Source organism: Larus michahellis, chromosome 17, assembly GCF_964199755.1.
Source record: "Larus michahellis chromosome 17, bLarMic1.1, whole genome shotgun sequence".
Lineage (NCBI taxonomy): Eukaryota > Metazoa > Chordata > Aves > Charadriiformes > Laridae > Larus > Larus michahellis.
In genome coordinates this window covers 2,745,127-2,765,204 of record NC_133912.1, presented here as the reverse complement: position 1 = coordinate 2,765,204, position 20,078 = coordinate 2,745,127, and the positions used below count along the sequence as shown (strand labels likewise).

The window sequence follows — 20,078 nt, the reverse complement described above, 5'->3', positions numbered from 1 at the left end:
ACTCTAGTGAGCAACTCACTGTGACGAAAAAAGGCTGTACTTCCATTTTTTCATTAAAAAAGGTAATGGCTAAGATGCATCAGACTGAAAGGCCCTTTGGTTTCAGGCAGGAGAAACAGATGGAAAATGGGTATAATGTCAGCATAATACTTCATTCCTCTGCACGTGTGCTCCCCTGCGCCGCTCTTACCGCAGTACTCACCCGCAACAGCTCTCGGTCACCAGAGCGAGAGGGCATAGGAGCAAACACCACCTGGCACAAAATCTAGCTTAAATATACTCTCATCCAGTCCCAGCGCACACCAAAAAAAAAATAACTCAAAGCCCCTCTCTGCCCTTCCACCCACTGTGTAGAAGTTCAAGGTTACTTATTAAAAACAAGGGCGCTCTACTTGTAGTAGCTGAAGGGTTATTTTTCAACCAGAGTGGAAGCAACTCATCCGACGGGCGGCAGCTGAACCACAGAACAGGGCGCACTTTGTTCTTGAAAGTTGGGAGTAAACATAACACTACGTAATCCTCCATGTGGGCCTTCAAAATAAGAAGCCCACATAGGGACTGATGCTCTTTCCCCAAAGATCCCAGGCTTCCAAAGCAAAAGAGAAGCGGCCCCTGAGCAAAGCAGCAACGAACACAAAGGTTGCTCACATGTTGGCCACCAGTTTAGCAAAGACGGATATGGAATAAAGGAGACGGTGTTGGCCTGAACAGCAGGACTCAAACTCAGTATCAGCAACAATCTGAGACACGCTAAACTCACGGGATTAGGTGCAGCTTTCTTGTTTTGTTAAATTTAATACTGCCACAGCCTCCTGTCTTCAGTGACAATTCACATAGTTACTCGCAAGAGGATTCACAGAAACGTAAAGGGCTTCGCACTGTAACCATCTTTCAGCACTTGATTGTAGGTTTTGACCATGAAGAACTTTATTAATTATGAGTAGAACACAGAAGGATTATCTTGATTATGTTTTGAATATAGAGGCTCTCTCATATAAGCACTACCAGGAAGTTGCTTGTTGTCTCTTTAATTTCGTATCTTAACTTCACAACTAAAAGGATTTAAGAATGCCCTTGCCTCCCTCCCAAACCGCAGCCTTTCTGCTCTCTCCTTAGTCGATAGTTAAATGTACAAGACGGGTACAAAAACTGACAAAGTAGGAGAGGTGCTCGGAAGACTTTTATCACTCCAAATTCAATTCCAGAGGCATATGAACCATATAAACCCGGTCTGGTGGGAGGCGTCCCTGCCCAGGGCAGGGGGCTTGGAACAAGATGATCTTTAAGGTCCCTTCCAACCCAAACCATTCTGATTCCGTAATTCAAATGCTTGCTTTAAAATGGTGTCCTGACGTGCCTTGCTTATTCAATGCTTGCAGCTAGCCGTTTCTTTTTTCTTACTGAAATACTCAATTTCCTCCAACCCACCCCTGAATTACCGTACAGCAAAACCGCCTGCTCCGCTCAGGGCCGGCGGTTCTGAACAGCAACACACACAGCTCCAGTCCAGCCAGCTCTGGAGAGCGCTGAACTGTACGACTTGGTGCTTTGAACAGATTATATTCAGTAGCGTGTAACTCAGAGAAAACCACGTATTTTCAAAAAAAAAAAAAAAAGACTACGAGAGAAACCAGGTTAAAAAGAACCATCTTACAAAGAAGACGGACAATCTATTAGCCCTTGGCAAGCCAGACAACCGTTGTACACAAAACAACAAGCTATACAAAACCGAAAGGAGACGGCAGAGAGATTTGTAAGGCTTTCTGCCCTTTTATTCTTCTTCTGGTCCAACATGTCTTCTCATCTCATTCTGAGAAAGCTTCAAGGTCACGTCAGAACAGCCACGAATTCATCTCCGGTATGTGCAAAATTCAAACAAGTTTACATGGAGAGATAAAATTGCAAAGGTAAAAACAAAACTAAAGGCCAGGATCACGGGTTAGAATACTTCTTCTGAGTCCGAGACGATAGTTTGGGTATATTTGAAAGCATATTCCAAACTTTCAAAAGAAGCTAGTCTTTTTTGACTGATAAAATGGTTTATTTGTTGAGGAAAACTAAAGGAGGATCTTCCTGGTGAACGCTTTTGTTTTCCTTTCCAGTATATTCCCATTTGCTGACAGACTTGTTCACACAGTGACTTCCTGTATCTCCTCCACTTCTCACTCTCCCCATGGTTACTAGCTTTCTTACAGCAAAAACCGTCTTGACTCTCATCCTGCCTTTGACAGAAATTTGACACGGAAGTGGTATGTGTTCAAAAGAAGTCTGAGCTCAGAGATAGGGGAGGTATTTAAAAAGTCTATAAATAGTACACTGAACGTGTTAGGGATCTACTTCCAGGCTATGTTACAAACAAACTCTGGTGTCCAAGCCACCATCCCAAGTCATACGTACAAAAGTAGTGACTGCTAGACTCCAGCAAACGGAGGCATCTTCTTCAGGACTTGGAAAAGTCTGAATTACCCCTTCCAAGCAAGTTTCCCTGGTTAAGGAAGACCCAAGGTCAACTGCTTCGTCTACAACCCAAAATGCACAGACATGGTATTCGCAAAAAGCCCTTCAGATGGGAAGAGAAGAAAGAAAAGGAAGACATTTCTTAAATGATCAATGCCACAGAACTGGGCTTTACACATCTGGACTGAAACATTTTGTTTTGTACGTACAACATCTGTGGAATTTCTACCTAGACATCACAATGCTGACTCCAGACAAGCAACGTGACAGAATCCAGTCCAATCCCTAGCCACGACTGTGCTCAGGCAGTCTTGGGTGCTTGGATGGAGGATGACCACGGATTCGGGGAACTTCTTGGAAAGAGATCCATTTTCAAACCAGTGTTCATAGCTGATCTTGGGTCTGCTTTGGAGATGGAGCTGTTGTCACAACCACAGTGGAAACTGCTTTAGTAGAGCCAGACACTGTTCCCTGCTGGAGATGGGAGGCTGGTACAGTTTGAATTCGAACCTGTTTTAAACGGAAAGAAAAAATCTCAACTCACGTCAAGAACATCCTGCTGACACACTGCACCCGCATCACACTCTGAAGCACTGGTAAATTATCTGTTTCTGCTGCGAACAAAAATGCAGTTATACGAACAAGACCAAGCCCCAAAACACATCAAGAGTGAAATCTGTCACAAGAAGATCACTCCATCCACTGTTCACGTGGGATGGTGGCAAGAGATCTCGAGATTAGAGAGGAAGACAAAAAAACTAGTCTGAATAAAACCTTCATGTCAGCTGCTTTTACAAGTTTTCAGAAGAAGGACTTGGATCCATTGGATACTTCACTCCTACAGACTTGTTACTAGCAGCTCCCAATAAAGATGAATTATTTGCAATTACAGAACACTAAGTTTCCAGACAGAAAGATGGATATGCAAAGAAGCGATGCGATTTCTTTAAGAAATGTTGACCCAGAAAAGCTACAATACAAAGCACAACAAAAAGAGCCAAGTGTATAGACACAATCCTTCAAGCAGGTGGGAACACCTCCTGAGAGGATTTTTGGTTTTATATTCATTGCACTATCAGTGCTTCAAAAACATTTAAACACTTTGGATGGGGGGGGAAGGTAAAGGAGACGACGGACTGCACATGCTTAATACAGAGACTACAGCCAAGCTGTGTACCTGTGTACGTTTTATGGAGCCCCATGTATCAAGTATAAAGTCCTCAGGAGATGCTAAGTCATAAAAAAGAAAGAATATTATTCTAGGTGCCGTTACCTGCGTGGCTTGGCCTTGCTGCTGCAGCTGCTGTAGTTGCTGTGCAGTCAGAAAACTCACTGGCTTGTTCCCAGCGATCAGTTTTGTCCCCGCTGGCATCGTAGTCAGGATGATATTTCTACCTAACCCACTGATGCTAAGGGAAGAGAATTGTTGAGAGGTTAGTACACAGCACAGCAGGCTAGGTCTTTCAGACTCACTGCAGTTACTTGTCTAATTTACGAATGATTTTAAGTAGCGTGGGGTTTTTTCCCAAAAAAAACCCTGGGGCATACACAAGCGACAAGTTTATGTCAACATTTATCGCTATGATAGAGAATTACTTTATCACATGAATTAAACCCTCTAATTCTGGACCGTGCACATCACTGGGTTAGTCTGATCAGACCTGAACACCTCTCAAGGAACGCAGAAAATAGACGAGCACAGAGTGTTCTGCCTTGAAATATTAACTACGGGAGACACTACCAGAATTCACGGAAGAATAAATAAGACAACTTCAACATCTAAATGCCAGAGGATTTTTCAGTGAGGCAGTTAACGCTTCCCTAGTTTCTTTAACGGAGAGATGGCCTCAGATTACACATATTTTTAGGTATATCAGCAGGTTAATTCTTGCTCAAACAGAACTAATCTAGTAGCTGGTTTTAAGACAAGCAAAGAACATTTTTTCTTCGGTGTATTTGCTAGAACCTACACCGCAGGGCACCTAAAGAAAGATTTGATTCTCATTGCCAGACACCATATTAATTATGTTTCTTGCAGCTAATGGACCTATTAACGGACTATAAGCCTATCCCAGCCTCTGCTTGCAAGGCCCCCAGGAACCCATCGAACACAGACCCTCCTCAGCCTACTTCTGATGCAAAATACTCACTTGGCCCCAAGGTTGCCCTTGATGATGGGGGCAGTCACCACACTCTTGCCTTTCACTGGCTGGCTGATCACTGACAGAGGCACTGTTATTCGTGCTGGTAGTTTACCCTAGAGAAGTTGAAGAACACATGAGGAGCCGCGGGGAGTTCAGCAGAGAAACTGCTTGGCAACATGCAATTACCGCTCAGCTTGCTTTTTAGGAGTCCTGGGAGTAGAAACCAACAGCAGCTTTGCTGATGAAATCTGTGCTCCATTTCAGGCTCATTAAAATTCACCTCCATCTCATTCACTTCACAGCTGCCTCAGCCCTGAAAACCCGCATCATCTTTGCACCACAGTATTTCTCTGGGAAGGCTCATTGCAACCGTCCATGATTTTTATCCTTAGGAAGCTCTGGTAATGTCAGTTAGCTTATTCAACTTTCACGATACAGTTCATGATGCCTTCAGCTTTGGACATTGTATTAATTAATTTGGACATTTGTATTAAACGGGGAATTCGGTAAAAAAGTTAATTTGAGTAACAAGCGCTTCTATTTCTGACACCGTTCCAAGGGAAATTATTTCAGAGGTGTGGGGCAAGACGCTGAGCTGCACGAGGTAGGACTTTAGATAAGCAAAGTTTATTTCATTTACTCGCAACAGGAAGTAAGGGAAGACAAATCTGACTGCTTTCTGATCATTCAGCATTGAGCTACAATTCCAACATCATCAAATTACTAGCAGACCCACATTCTACAGTACTTAATTTGAGCCTCTGTGGACGTAAAGAGAAGTTTTCAGACATAAACCATCAATACATTTCAGCATTCCCCTTTCTCACCCACCTCCAGAAAAAGTTTAGCGTTACTTACTGCCTGGGATGTAGATACTACTGTGGTGCTGACGGGTACCTGCCGCACAGCAGTGGCTCCTGTGCCTATAGTTATGGGAGTCCCAGCAGCTCCCGAGGCCACAGCAACTGCTTTCGACACTGTGGCACTCATGGTTGGTAAAGAGACAGCTGAGGTATGGACTGTGCCGGGCACGCTCACTGCTGAGGAAGAGGGCGCTTGCTTAGCATGAGTAGCTACCGTAATAGTCTGCCCAGCTTTGGGCGGCATCACCCCCAGCCCCTGCACGATTCTTATAGTAGCAGCCGGCTTGGCCTCAGTGGACGCCACCGTAGTTATGGCTTTGCTCTTCTGGTCTGCCACGGTCATGCCCAGAGCAGGCATCAGCCGGAAAGCGGAGCTTGTTGGCTCTGCAGTCTTTAAGTCAGGAGTCACTTTAACCACTGTGCTTCCAGCTGGGCTGGAAGAAGCAGAAGTGGCCGTGCTTGTCTTGGCTGGAGAATCGGCAGTCTGGACAGGATTGGATGTCACGTGCAAAGTTGCAGAGATGCCCTTCCCACTACCACTGCTTCCCGCAGCTGCCGTGAAGAGGTCCTGAGTCAGTTTGACAGTAGTGACTTGTGATTTGGCCAGGGTGGCCATCATGTCCGGGGTGATACGCAGCACAGTCTGTCCCTTTGCATCTGTGGTGATAGAGGACGGGGGTAGGCGCAACACATCCTTTCCTTGGATCCGAAAATTGGTCGCCGTGAGTGGGATGCCACTTCCAGGCTGGGTCTTCATGCCAAGTTGCCCTGTTATAGCCACCTGGAAGAGACCAGAGAAACGGCTGTATCAAACCAGGATGCAGTCCAAGGCACAAAGTGAAACTTCCAACAGGATGACGTTTGGTCCCATCAGAACTGAGGGGGCGTGATGCTAGCACTCAGTGCACTACTGAAAATAGTTTTAGTTGCACATCAGACGGCGTTCCCAAAACCACATAAAATATGAAACACTGTGGAGTTGCTTTCTTTTTCAAACAAGATGAACAAAAATGAGATCAACATCTGAAGATGGCTAATTAAACAACCTGCACTAACACATCTTTTATGGCTCACTACAGTTTGCGCTATCTTTTCACATCCACATATCACATCTGTCACAACAAACGGGAAACGGCTGGATTGTGGAGCCCAGCCCCTTGTCTCTCCCCCTCTCTCACCTGCTTGATGATATTCTGGCCAGCTACATTCTGGATGACAGTGGTAGAGGAGGTGCTTGTAGCAGAACTGCCCGGGGAGCTGGTTACTGGCTTGACAGCAGGACTGGGTGCTGCGGACAGTCCTGTCACAGTGATGCCCGTCTGTCCCGTCACGGAGCTTCCTGGTCTTTGCACCTGCACTGGGCTGGTTTGAGTTTTTACCGGCAGAGTCATCACAGCCTACAGAAAGAGAGAGAGGCAGCCTATGAGCAGCCTAACACAATACTGACAGACTAACAATTTACTCTTTTTGTCTTGTGCCTTATAGCTTGCAAGTTGTGTGGACTTTTTACTGTAATGCACAATTTAATGGTGCCACATAAATAGGCAATAGAGAGGAAAAAAGGAGCACTGGAGAGTATTATTTATGCACAACTGTTTCTATGCTCTTGCTCTGCAGTTACTGCATGTTCCAAGTGAGCAAGTAATCCCTGTGCACCATACCGAAATAGGACAAGGCGGCAGATTAAAAGTCAGAGCTACTCCACCATTTCCATGCAGCCAAACTCACCTGAGGAAGCACTTTGGTTTGCGTGGCTGTAGCTGGAACGCGGATTTGAGGCACTGATGTCGGTTGCTGCTGCTGGGTTACCACCGGGGCTTGCTGGGACACCGCTGGGAGGCTGGACTGGGCAGTGACCACCCGGACCTGCGGCAGTCCGGAGGAGGTGGTATGACTTACCACGCGGGTGGGAGGCGGCTGCGGCCCTGGCTGTGATTGTGAACTCTGGGCTGTGGAAAGCAACGTCCCGAGCTGTGGCATGGTAGGGGAGGATACCAGAAGAACACTGTGGAAAAAGATAAAGCCGGTAGGTCAGCAAAGATGCAGAAAATGATTAAGAACCAGTGACATTCACAAGTGACGTATGAGACAGAAGAAGTACCTTTGGTTGGGTTTTGCTGGCTCCGATCCAGCACTAGATACGCTCTTGCTAACCACAGACACTGGTGGGGGTGAAATAGGCGTTGCCGGCAATGCTGGTGCAGTTGGTGTGACGGGAGTCACAGGAGTCGGTGGCATGCTGGAGTCACTAAGGCTCAGCTGACTGGGCTCTGATGTGCTGCTGGGGAGTGCTTTCACAGAACTCTCCTTGCTACTAGATTTCTGCAAAGAAACCACGTCAAGCATGAAGGTCTTCACAAAAACTGGTGTTGATTGCTACCGTCTAAAGAGTGGGATGAGCACTTTAAGCCGAGTTCTGTATGGTTATGAAAGATGCCCCGGTGCTAAATCCTGAAATCCCAGATGACTGCCTGCCCTCCTGAACTGCAGACACAAGTGGGCTGGTGCATTTGGCTGCTCCTGTTCTCAGGGAAAATTGCATCTCAGCAGTAACAGCCATTCACAACGTGCAGATTTCTACCTTAGTTAATTTGCCAACAGCAACTACTTTATTTTATACCAATTACAAAAAAACAAAAGACATCCAAACCCTGACAGCTTCAGCACAGCAAGGGGGAGAGCAGAAGACATGTTCCACACACTCTGCTACAGATTAACCTCAAAACTAGACCTGAAAGACCATCTGTAGGATAGGGAGCATAAATTAATTTCCATTGACCTTTCTGCCGAGATCAACAAGGACAACAGTGGAAGCTGGGAGGAGGAAAAGTTCCTTCCTTCCTTCCCTCTTCATTTTGTGCACTGCTGCTAGACTAACACCGACAGTCATAAACATAATGAATTGGTAACTCAAACACATGGTAATTTTTATTAGCCACTATGGATGCAGAATTTATGGATAAAGTTAAGCCCATATCTCCTTCCCAATCATAAAAGTGTTGTGCAAAGAAATGTACCATTTTAGCTGGAGGTTTTGGCTTCTGCTGAAGAGCTTTCTTGGCCTTCGCTGCAGCAGCTTGAGCCTGGTGGATCCGTTCTGCAAACGCAAATTAATGGTCAGAGCTCCTGAACACAAGCAAACCGAGTTAAGAAAGAGGCCAATTCAGAACTGTAAGTTGATCTTCAGACAAGAAATCAAACATACGTTGTCGTGTAATAGTGCAAAGAAAAAACACCACGTAAAATCGGCCAAAAAGGCTGAAAATAAGACACATAAAGTGTTGTGAATGTACATTCATCTGCAGTTCTTGTACACAGGATGCTGTTTTTCTAACAAGTACTTCAAACTGACACTGCTCTGTAAAACCGCATTGAAGCGTTGAGGGGCTAACATTAGCAAACTGACTAGAGAAAAAAGGTACACCGATAAATTAATGTTCATTATCCAGCTGGACTGAAGAAGTTCAAGAGATTTATAAACATTTTCAATGCTTAAGATATCACGAAGCCAGGCTTACCAAACTCTTCCTCACTCCTGTCCCGGTGCAGGTAGATCCACAATTTGCGTCCAATATCGTATTTCACACAGGGATCCTTCTCATAATGTAATCGATCCAGAGCACCACTAACAACAGTATTAACCTGAAAATTCAGAATACACAGAATTACAAGATGTCCCTGGTTGGGCTAGACAAAGGTCATGAATAGAAAAGTAATCCTATTTGGCGTAAAACCTGAGTAAGCTGCTAACAATCCATCTGGGTAAGAACTGACTGAGAGCAGATGTTGTAGCACGGGATGCTGTTTGCCCCCTTGGATTAAATGGAGCTTCTACCAAAGCTGAGAGCTCTGAAAATTGAATGTTTCTCAATCTAAAATGTGTGCAGCTACGTGACACAGTGTTAATTCTGTGGCTTTTCTAGCCATTTGTTCACCATCCAGAGTTAGGTGCAGATTTGCAGCGGCTCACTAGAGTATAATACAGCTCTCGTTTGCTAGTCAAAGCAGCACAAAAAATTATTGGGCCTCAGCCACTGAATACTGCCCAGGTCTGTGCAGTGTATTTTAGGAGAATCTGTTTGAGGCTAGACACGACATTCAACTTACTTGAGCACTTGTAACATCGGGAGCTAGGAACTGGGAATCTTTAAGCAGCTCACAGATTTCAGCACGAGTTCCTTCTCCATTAGGAAGGCGAGCAGCAGCATCACGAACTGAAATACAAAATCAGAGGTTAAACTTCCAGCCGTAACTAGGTAGCTGTATTTGAGCATTTTAGCAGATATGTTTCTGTACGGCTCTCTTATCCCTGCTCTCGTTGCGCCTCCTTGCTCACTAAAATCTAGCCCCCATGATCCCTTGGAGATACGAGCGTGGATTATAAAGGATCATTTTAAAGTCCATCAACTTTGCCGGCTTTGTGCTAGGAGTGAGGAACTTGGGGAAGAGCACTGAACCCCAGAATGACTTTGCAATACCCCAGCTTGACTGAAACCACCGCTCTTCTGTTTTCCAGTTATCCGAGCCTTAGCTTTACCCAGCCCCATGCACTCCCCTCTTTATCTCCCATTTTCTCTCAGATCAAGAGCAACACACTTGCCTTCTTTTCTAGCTATTCCTGCTCCCAGCATTTCATTGCCTTTGTATTTCCTCTTTGCTTATGTCATCCCAGCCTGCCCACCCTTCCCCTTTATGACGTAGATTCCTAAAGTCATTGCTTGACTTTAGCAAGTCTATTGTAAAGCCGCCTTCTATTTTAAAAAAATTTTTTTGGTCATCACCTTACCGAGGGACAAGATGGTGACATAAGCTGGTCGGTCTGAGCGCAGGAGAGAATGCTCTCGGGCTTTGTTTAATGAGGTTTCCTTGTCAAACACCCCCTTCACAGGACCAACAACCGACTCAAAGCCATGCATACGGAACGTGAAAGCTTTGTGGGGCTGGCTGTAACGGTAACGTTCCTGTATTTGGAAACAAGAGGATGAATTTAGCAGGAAACATATAGAGCAAAGTCTTAAAGCTTGTGCTACATTTATGTTGTAATGTAAGTTATTACCATTCTGTAGAGAATTTTTTTTTTTAAAGGCTCAAATTCTGCTGTACGAACTTATTTTGGATCAAGACAAGCACAAATTACTTCAAGTACAATACAAAGCACCACCTAACCGAAGTGTGCAGGTCCAATACATTAGAGTCATTGTTAAGCAGCTGCACAGACTAGGGAGGTGCCAGCGACACATCTTCTGTGCAGCAAACACCCCTTCCCCCAGCAACAAGAAGCCTTTTCTTCCTCTAATCTCCTCTAATCTGGAGAAAGAGAGATTTCCAAAATTTAACCCGGATATTCACACACACAGCACATGTACCCAAGGAGAAGAATCGTCATCGTGTTTACCCTCTAATACACGCTTACATCTACTACAGACAACACAACTAATTGTATGGGTGCACTTATTGCCACTTGTCTTCTGCTTGTACTCACACGTGCCCAAAAAATATAGACAGGAGTCATCCATTGGCACTACAAATTTCAATTAATTTTGCCCAATACCCATTGGAAATACAGGTGCTTTTGAAGTAAGCAGCTCGGCTGCATTGTTAGCATGTTTTACGTAAGGCTAAGATACCTACTTTGAGGCAGAAGAAACACAATAACTCTTTACGTTAACAAAGTTTGTGTAGAGTATAAAACTAACATCCCATACAAATTCTCTTCTTTTAGTGGCCAACTGTTTCAACATGTGCATTTAAAATTAAGATGATTCTCCTCTTACCTGCTCCTGAAACACACGTTTCTCCTCTCCAGTGCTAGGTCGGACTACATAGTCAGTTCTTCTGAAACAAAGGTCACCATCAGTTCTGAGCAACAAGCAACCCACAATCCCAAAGAACATCCCAAAGGATTAGTCACCTCGTTCTTCTGAACAAATTCTGAAAGCACTTATGGTAATATAAATAAGGCCTGTAGAGATGTTAAAATGTGCTCTACGCACTACCTGAACATAAGCAAGGACTGTAAATAACCGAGTTATCACAATGTAACTTGGGGAAAAATCAACTGACTACGTGTAAAATCAGACTAGCAAGTTCCCTCCTGCCCCACGATGTGAAATCTTCTTATTTTAAGCAACCAGCCATTCAGATCCAGAGGTGCAAGGACCAAACTTCATAGCGTCAGCATGCACTGCAGAAACTTTCATGCGGTATTATGTACTCACACTCTGGGGATTGGTGTGGCATCTGAGCTGTCTTCATTTTCCTATTGAAAAACAGAGAAATGTCAATGTTGTATATAACTCAGGCAGGTTTTGTGCTGTTAGGGGGTGATTTTTTTCTGACTCACTTTGAAAAAAGTCTGGTCTTTGGTCTCCAACCAGAGCTGAAACAGTGCTGCCAATTCCTTCTCATGATCTTGGCAAGAACCTAGTCCAAGAAATCAGGGAAAATAAGAAAGAGAAGTCTTTTATTTGTTATGAAGCTGGCTGCTTGTACTTTCCAGTCATCTCCTACTCCCTTCCCACCCCTATGCATCACCAATCACAAGGCATTTTCCACACATCACAGATGCTCCGATTTCAATACTTGAACACGTCCAGGCTTCGAAAAGTGCTAAAGCTTAGTTATTCTCCTGAGTTGGTGACAAAGGATGGTGCTTCAACCCCTGGCATAGCAGGCAAGATACTGTTTGAAACGCAGCCACCTGATATTTGCAGAGGATTCCTGCTCTCCAAAGTAATCCCAGTCACCGAGTCCATGAGCAGAAGCATGTGCCCACCTAACCTCCACCAAAGACTGTGAAAGGGACCACAGGAATAGCCTCCTGACTCCAAATCTCTGCCAGTTTAAGCCTACAAATATAATCACTTGAATCACTATAGCTAAGAGTGGAAAATTCTGCCTTGTAGCTAAAGGAACGAACATAAAACACAAAACATCTGTCATTCACTCAGTACGAGCCTATGAACCTAGACACGTTTATTACTAATTTGCTCTTTGGTTCCCACTTTTAAAAATGAGAATAGTACCGCTTTGCTCCACAGAGAAGCTTAATTCATTTATAATGGTAATAACTAATAACGACTCTGAATAATCAGAAGGTATGCTCTACAGAAGGAAACATATGAAGTTGTTCAGACAGATTTGAAGGGTGACATAAACACGGTTAGGCCAGCAACACGGGGAAATAAAGCCCAGTGCCTTTCCTCACTTATTCTTTGTCTGCTGCTGATACTAAAGCCTTGTGAAAACCTGGAATGTAAAACACATCTTTGCTCAGCTAAAAGAAAAGGCCTAACCAATGAATTAACGGCTCTACTTGTCTTTCTCTCTGGGCTGCAGCAAGCTGAAAAGTCCAGTCCTGGAGAAAAGAAACACCCTTTACTACAGCAGAAATCACAGAAGAGCACAAGATACTCACCAAGCAATTTCCACTGCTGAGTTTTCTCCTTGAATTCAACGAAAGGTGAGAAGCTGGAAGGAACATCTACAATGAAAAATGTGCATCTCAGAGACGTCATACAATTGTCCAACTGCCCAAATCCTACTGTTGTAACGCAAGCTGTTGAGTTAGACTCACAATGACAGATAAAGCGTTTTAAGTCATTATGTAAGTGCATCTCTGAATATATACTTGCCCAAAGGGAAAGTAAGCATCTCAGAGTAACAGTGCCAGAACAGAACAGGATAACGAGTCTTTCATCTACGGGCTGTCAGATGAGATCCCGTTCATGCAGTGAGGCAACAGGAACTGTTACGGTACTGTGACTATTTCTGGGCTCATGGGAAGTGAATTTGGGATTTACAGTATTCACCAGCATTACAGAGAACATTAAGTATCCATGCTGCAAAGGCCACTACAATCCATGCTGTCTCTCACTTTAAAGCTTCCACTAAGCAAATGAGAACCACAGAATAATTTAGTTTGAAAGGAACATTTGAAGTTTAGCTGGTCCAAGCCCCAGGTCAAAGCTGGGCCAACTTCACGTTTCCAGTGGATTGCTCAGGGCATCATCTAGTTTAGTTTTTATTATCTCCGAAGACAACCACAACATCTTCGCACCGGGAAGAAGTTAATTTCTTCCTGCTACAAACATCCCGCCTGAAGCGCACGATCTGAAACAGGAGAAACTGCCTGTCTAGAGGCAATTTCACACGCATTTTCACATACTCAGGAATCAAGCTGGGTCTTATCTACTTATCTATATGCAAAACAAGTCTACCGCAATCAAGAAATGTAAGCCAGAAAGCCTATCACAGAAACGCTGTCAGCAATACAATGATTTATGGTAGTGATGAATTACAAGTTGATTCGAGCTACAATATAAACCAGCGCCGATTAGAACTGAGGTACCAGCATCACTAGTATTTTTGAGAGCCATTCTTACCTCTGCTGTCGCCTGTCAAGTACTGCAAGGCGGGTAAAACCAGTTCAGACCAATTAGGGGCAAAGGAGAACCAGTTATTGAGCGCGCTGGCAGGAGAAGACTGCCAATCTAGAACTTTATCTTCAAGCTGAAGAGGAAAAAGAAATATTCTGTTAAAGATCTCGCGCTTTAATCAATGACTGTTTTAACAGAAAACAAAACAGTCAAATATATCCAGGGGACATGATTTTTATGCATATAAAAAAAAATCACCTGACTTTTTCAAGTAACCGTAACATGGTATTTCAGACAACAGGCACCAAAAAGGGGTAAAAACTTCCCCAACTTCTCTGCCCTTAATATATAGAATATATCTAACCATAATCTAAAGAACAGGTATGGAAAGACTTACAGATTCAACTGACTAAATTTATGAAACATTAAAAACACAATGTACTACGCACTCCCAAAGGGTTTCACTTCTTTAAGATATAATCTACACCTTAATTTAATTTACGGCAGGACAACTCTGGAGAAAAATCACTATTACATAGCTATAAGCCCCTCTATCCCCTAATTTTGTTTTCTACAAAGATTCCTAGATAAGTGGGTGACTTCTTACCACAGAGAGAGTAGCAGGTCCTTCCAGAAACAGGATCTCCAAAAGAAGGAAAAAGAAGCTGGAAGATATTTCATTTATTCCAAGGCATGGCTTCATCTCTTCAAGAGGTCTTCAAATGAAAGAGAACACAAGCAGAATAAGTTCCCCGAGTAAATATTCACCTTCCTATACAAAGATGAACAGCACACATTTCACACATCCCAAGCTGCACATAACCAAAGCCTGCAAAAGTCCCACAAAAATCTGAGCTGCAACATCAGTCTCTCTCTCCATGCGTGCAAAGTATTTGGGGTCCTTTGGAGCACTTACTCCTCTTTGACAGATGACAGAGGGATGGGGGAATGATCCTGAGACATTGATGGGATTCCATCTGCATTGCCAAGAGAGTCAGCCAAGTCTTCCGCCTCGGATTTAATAACCTTCAGCTTTTTTTTCTTCTTATCTTCCTTTTCCTTCACCTTTTTCTTGAGGGTTGCAAGGTCGAATAAGGCTTTAGATATGATAAAGGTAAGGAGAAGAATGAGTACAACTTGTCATATTTCATTGAGAATCATACACTACCTATATCTTTGAACATATATTCAGAAATGTGGGTAGCGTGCACTCATTCACCGCCAGTTCATTCCATCCTCCCTGTCATTCCCATGAAACCTTATTTTCCCCCTCGATGCACTGTTTTAATAGAAAACCTCTAGTTTTTAAAGCCAAGGTCTATGAAATTGGAAAGGCAAAGGTAACTGCTTAGAGCAGAAACACAAATTAACTTTCAATTAGCTGGAAGCACCTTCAGTGGAAACTGGAGTTGTCTGTGAGCAACTGAAACGGAACAACTCGCAGCTCCGTGAAGAGCAAAAGGATACAACAATCCACCAAGATCACCTTCACCCTTAGCTTTTCACGCACACGGGATATTCATGCTGTGCACAAGTATTGTGTCCAAGTCACTGACCTGCTAAGGAACCTTTCCTGCCAGCATTTACTCGAGTCATAATGTCCTCAAGAGTCAGGTCTGTCGTCACTAGATCAGGATGGTCCTACAGAGGACAATGGAATAAAAATTAAAATTGTCAAAGGACAAAGTGTTAAGATAGCAACACGGCTACAGAAGATAGCCAAGTACTGAAATGCCCCAAACTTATCCTGGATCAGCTTATAAAGTTATTTACTGCAATGAAAGTAGGGAAGTCTTCTCACCCTGAAATCCCAAATTTTGTCTCTCCAAAACACATCACTGAAATCAAAAAATCCTTCTAAACAGGTAAGCGTAAACAGGAGTTGCATGTACACGCTGACAATTAAATACAGGTTACGACAAAGCGGGGGCTGAAGGGTGGCTGCACACAAAAAAACAGCCATCATTTTGTCACCCAGAAATACCCTGAACTTTACAGCTAACAGATAGAAGACTAATAGTTAAAGTCCAGTCCCACCCCCAAAGACTTCTTGACATCTTACAGGTTGACGTTTTCGTTTCTCATGGTGCTTCTTCAACATCATCTTCAAATCACTTTCCCCAAGTTCTATCTTGTCTGCAATGAAAAAACATTCAGAGATTATTTGCACAGTTTTCCATTATTGTTACTTTACAGACTTCTTTGAATGCCATTTGCTATCCACTCCCTCTTTCAACAATCTCCACATTTCAATAACTAAATTTTCCTTATTTGAATTTCATCCTTTTAATCAATCGATTTATTTTCAATATTTTCTTCCTTGGGTCATCAGATTTCATTGCTGATGCAAGTATGGAAGTGAAGAGAAGTGAGAACCAGCTGTGCTGCATGAAGGGTTTGCAGACTTTATTATAGTAACCTTAGGAGGGATTCCCTCGGCACAAACACCAAAATATTTCGAACAGGACTATGCTAATGCTTCAGCCGTTAAAGGCAAATTATAACAGAGAAATCAGTACCTGTACACAAACCGTAGGCCCTTGTGTTAAAATACTAGCCTTCCAAGGAGAGAAAGATTAAATAAACTGGGAAAAGAGCCAAGTGTTTTGGAGACTGCAAAAACGAAGCATTACGAGATTTCCTATCAAACAACAGATTTTCAAACGGATTTCTCACAGGGTCTCAAAGTAATTCTCACCCCTAAATCCATACCATCCATACCAGCCCCTAGTTTGGTTCTCACCTGCTGTCTTCATGTCCAAGGTTGACAACGTGGGGATCACTCTCAGGGGAACCGGTGGACTTGGACAACGTGCTGGAGAACTTGGAGGCCAGGAGCTTAGATCTAAAATAAACAGAGAAATAAGTTTATTTCTGCAAGACCAAGCACCAACGCATATAATTCTATTCCCCCGTGTTCGTTAGAGCACAGCCAACAAAACTAGAATCTAGTTCCCATTCTTCTATCAAAGACACTGTCCCTTAAAAATTAGTCTTTCTCCATTCACACCTCGAGTGTTTAGTATTACCTTCTTCATCAGAAGACAAGGTGGTATCTCCGCACTCTTCTTTCACTTCCCTCAGAATCTTCAAGTAGCGCCGATGTGTCCGTCTGTCTCGTTCTTCTGTGTCGTACGTCGGTGGGAAGTGCTTTCTCCTGAGGGTCATGTCAGGGCCTCCTTTCCGAGCTAAATCCAGCAAGTGCTGGAAGATGAGACAGGTGTGACATTAGCTATCTCAGCTATAGCTCTGAACAGATAAGCTCAACTCACATACTTTCAGCAAGCTTAATGTTTGGGGCTGGTGTGGTAAGCACCTCAGTTTTTATAAGGTAACCCTCACAAAGTGTCACTACCTGACGTATAAGCCATTTCAAAACCAGCATTCTTTACACCACCAGGTAAAGTGAGGGCAAAGCAAGGAGGGATCTAGTAGGAAATTTCTGCACTTTTATCTCCACGTACAGTATCTCACCGTCATTTTATATGGACTGTCAAGAGGAACCTAACCATTGATCTGAGATCGGTTTGTTCATTTTCCGTGCCACATACATAACACAAGCTGTCTCTTTTGAAGAAAACATTTTACCCCTTAAGGCTATAGAGGAAATAACTTCCTACACACTTCCATATTCTTTTTCCCATATCACCACAAGGGCTTTTACAAAGACAGACGTTCATCTTCATCCGTACTTCCCATATGTTTCAATGACTAGAAATAAATGAGCAAGTGTCTACGATGTCTACGATGAAGAGATTTCAGTTGGCAGCAATTAGCTGACGACAGCATCCATAGAGGAAGACTTCATCAGGAATTTACAAGCAGCAGAATAGGAGTTTTTTATCTATTTTTTTCTATACCAGTCCCCAGTGAAGATGGGTAATTCATAGAGCTAAATATTTAGCATCCTTACTTGTTTCACAGTGACAGAAACGGTAGAAAACGAAGGCAAAATGACTTGTGAATAGGACAGTAAGGTGTAAAGGGGCAAATGCAGGAAGCAGGGGGCACGGAAAAAAGCCACTACGCACGAGATTCAAAACCTGAAATTTGCAAACATCATGATGTTTCTAGTGTTCTCGTATCATAGAGGCCACTGGAAAACCAGAAACGCAGCATTCATTAAAAGAAAGACCTCCAAGAACTGTAAATGCACAAATACCAAGAGCCTTTTTTGTAAAGACAATCTATTCCTTACAGAACACGAGAAAGGGACGACCGCACCCCGAAGACACTCACATTGCGGGAAGCGAGGATCTGCTTGAGCAGTCGGTAGAAGTACTGCTGCTGAGAGCTCAGGTAGCGCTTGTACTGGGACTTAAAACAGAGCTGCCGGTATTTCACGACTTCAGGATTAAAGTGCCCATCTGTAAGAAAGAGGTAAAAAACACTTGAGTTTTCATCAACTGCTAGTTGAGAACTTCAACCCTGAAAATACACAGAAGTTTATTACGCTCACTGACCTCGGAAGAGTTTCTGGGCGATGTGCAGTGGATTTCCAAAACGGAAGTTTTCGCCACTGAACAACGCAGAGATGAGTTTGTTCTGATGCTCTCGGTTGTTTTCAGGAAAGTGAGGCAGGAATTTTTTTAGGTGGTCTTGCTGTGCATCCGTCAGCACCTCCTGCCACGTAGACAAGCTGACAACGTCGAAGAAGATCTCAGGCTAAAGAAAGAAAAAACAATAATGCAGAAAATGCATCCGTGTCCTTAAAAATCTTCTAGCCCTTAAGGCTTTCTGCGGTTAAATGACACAAGACAAGAGACTGTCTCACACCAAACGCAGAAAACAACAGAGCGGAAAGAGGAAAGGTAAGGAAATTAACGATGCCACTAGCAACAAGACAATAAATTCAAAACTTGTAACAAAGAAATCTTGCTTAAAGGCAATTTTAGAATAAGAGAGATTGTTATGTAGAGAAAGATCATAACAGATGGTTTTAAAAGACATTTTCCCCGACATTAATCAAAGCCCTGTCTGACATCTCCAGGACAGTCAGGAACATTCCCCCACTTTTCACTTTGCTCTGCAAGCCCCACAAGGGGAGTTAAACACACTGTTTATCAAGGCTCTGAAAAGGTAAAGCATCTTGGCGCTACTCACGTCCTCCAGCAGGTCCTCAGGCAGGCTGACCCTGGTGGTACCCAGCATGCAGTCCTCCATGATGCCGTGTGTGCCATTCCCTTCCCCGCAGGGCCCCAGCTCCAGGGGGTCCGTCAGCATGTGATCCAGAGAGTCCATCCTTCACCCTCTCCCGCTCCTGAACAACGGCAGCAAAACTCTCAACCGACAAAAATCCCAAACCCAGGTACGTCCCCGGCCAAGGAATGATTGAGCTGATGGGGCTCTGAGCAACCTGATCTAGTGGAAGATGTCCCTGCTCACGGGACACTGGACCAGATGACCTTTGAAGGTCCCTTCCCACCCAAACCATTCTATGAGTTGATGAAGTCGTTGTTTAAACGCAAGCCATGGAATCGGGACGTGAGATATATAAAATATTGCAGTGTCAATTTACTGTTTGTTTGCAACCCAGAGGAATGCCAGACAGCGTGTACCATGCCCCGGCGCTGGCAGACTGGACCTGGTCACCCTGCACAGGTGACCCCTCTTTGCTTTGCTTCCCAACAGAGACAAACACCACGAAAAACTGCAGCTAAATGCTGGAAGCGGCTTGTAACGTGCAAAACCGAACGGCGGGTCTAAGGTGGGATTTCTCCCAGGCTCAAGTCGCAGCTATGACTGGGCCAAGAGCCCCGCTCCCCTCACCAACAGCTCCAGGCTGAGCGGAAAACGCACGAACCTCGCCGAATAAACCAACAGCAAACAAACCAAACCTTTAAAACAGCGTCGGAGAGTAAGAAAACACGGGGGGGGGGGGGGAAGCGCGTTTCATACCCGCTACGCTGGCTCTGGGCGTGACAGCAGCGGCTCCCCGCCGGTGGAGGCGGAGGCAGCCCGAGCTCCCCCCGGGAGCGCTGGTTCTTTACCCCGGGGGGGTCGGGGCGGGTCCCCTCAGCCCGGGTCGGTCCCCTCAGCCGCGGCGGCGACCGTTGGGCCGCGGGGGCGGGAAGCCCCCGCACGCGGCCCGCACCGGAAGGCGGAAGGCGGCGGCTGCGCGCTAGGACGGGCCCCTCCGCGCCTGCGCCGTGGCCCTCAGGGAGGCGGCGGACGCCATTGCCCGCCCGGAGGCGGCCGGGAGGAGGCGGAGGCGGCGACCGGCCCCCCCCCGGCGT

At 44.5% G+C, this 20,078-nt stretch overlaps 1 protein-coding gene across 2 annotated transcripts; it reads right to left on the bottom strand.

Moving 5' to 3' along the window:
* Window positions 1–1,630: 1,630 nt before the first annotated feature.
* NFRKB (nuclear factor related to kappaB binding protein) lies at window positions 1,631–19,986 on the bottom strand. 2 transcript variants are annotated; one of them, XM_074561494.1, is made up of 26 exons: window positions 19,741–19,986; window positions 18,946–19,102; window positions 18,306–18,507; window positions 18,082–18,209; window positions 16,872–17,046; window positions 16,586–16,687; window positions 15,905–15,978; window positions 15,399–15,483; window positions 14,759–14,939; window positions 14,450–14,558; window positions 13,849–13,975; window positions 12,882–12,947; window positions 11,808–11,887; window positions 11,683–11,723; window positions 11,239–11,299; window positions 10,251–10,425; window positions 9,572–9,678; window positions 8,983–9,106; window positions 8,482–8,561; window positions 7,566–7,786; window positions 7,193–7,469; window positions 6,643–6,861; window positions 5,460–6,245; window positions 4,608–4,714; window positions 3,731–3,866; window positions 1,631–2,967 (listed from the first exon to the last, which is right to left on the bottom strand). In XM_074561494.1, the coding sequence occupies exons 2-26, from the start codon at window positions 19,081–19,083 to the stop codon at window positions 2,842–2,844; spliced, it is 3,927 nt and encodes a 1,308-aa protein (XP_074417595.1). In that variant the 5' UTR covers window positions 19,084–19,102; window positions 19,741–19,986; the 3' UTR covers window positions 1,631–2,841. The 2 variants fall into 2 exon arrangements, with proteins under 2 accessions (XP_074417595.1, XP_074417596.1); XM_074561495.1 differs by having other exon boundaries at window positions 11,239–11,296.
* Between the last annotated feature and the right edge of the window lie 92 nt (window positions 19,987–20,078).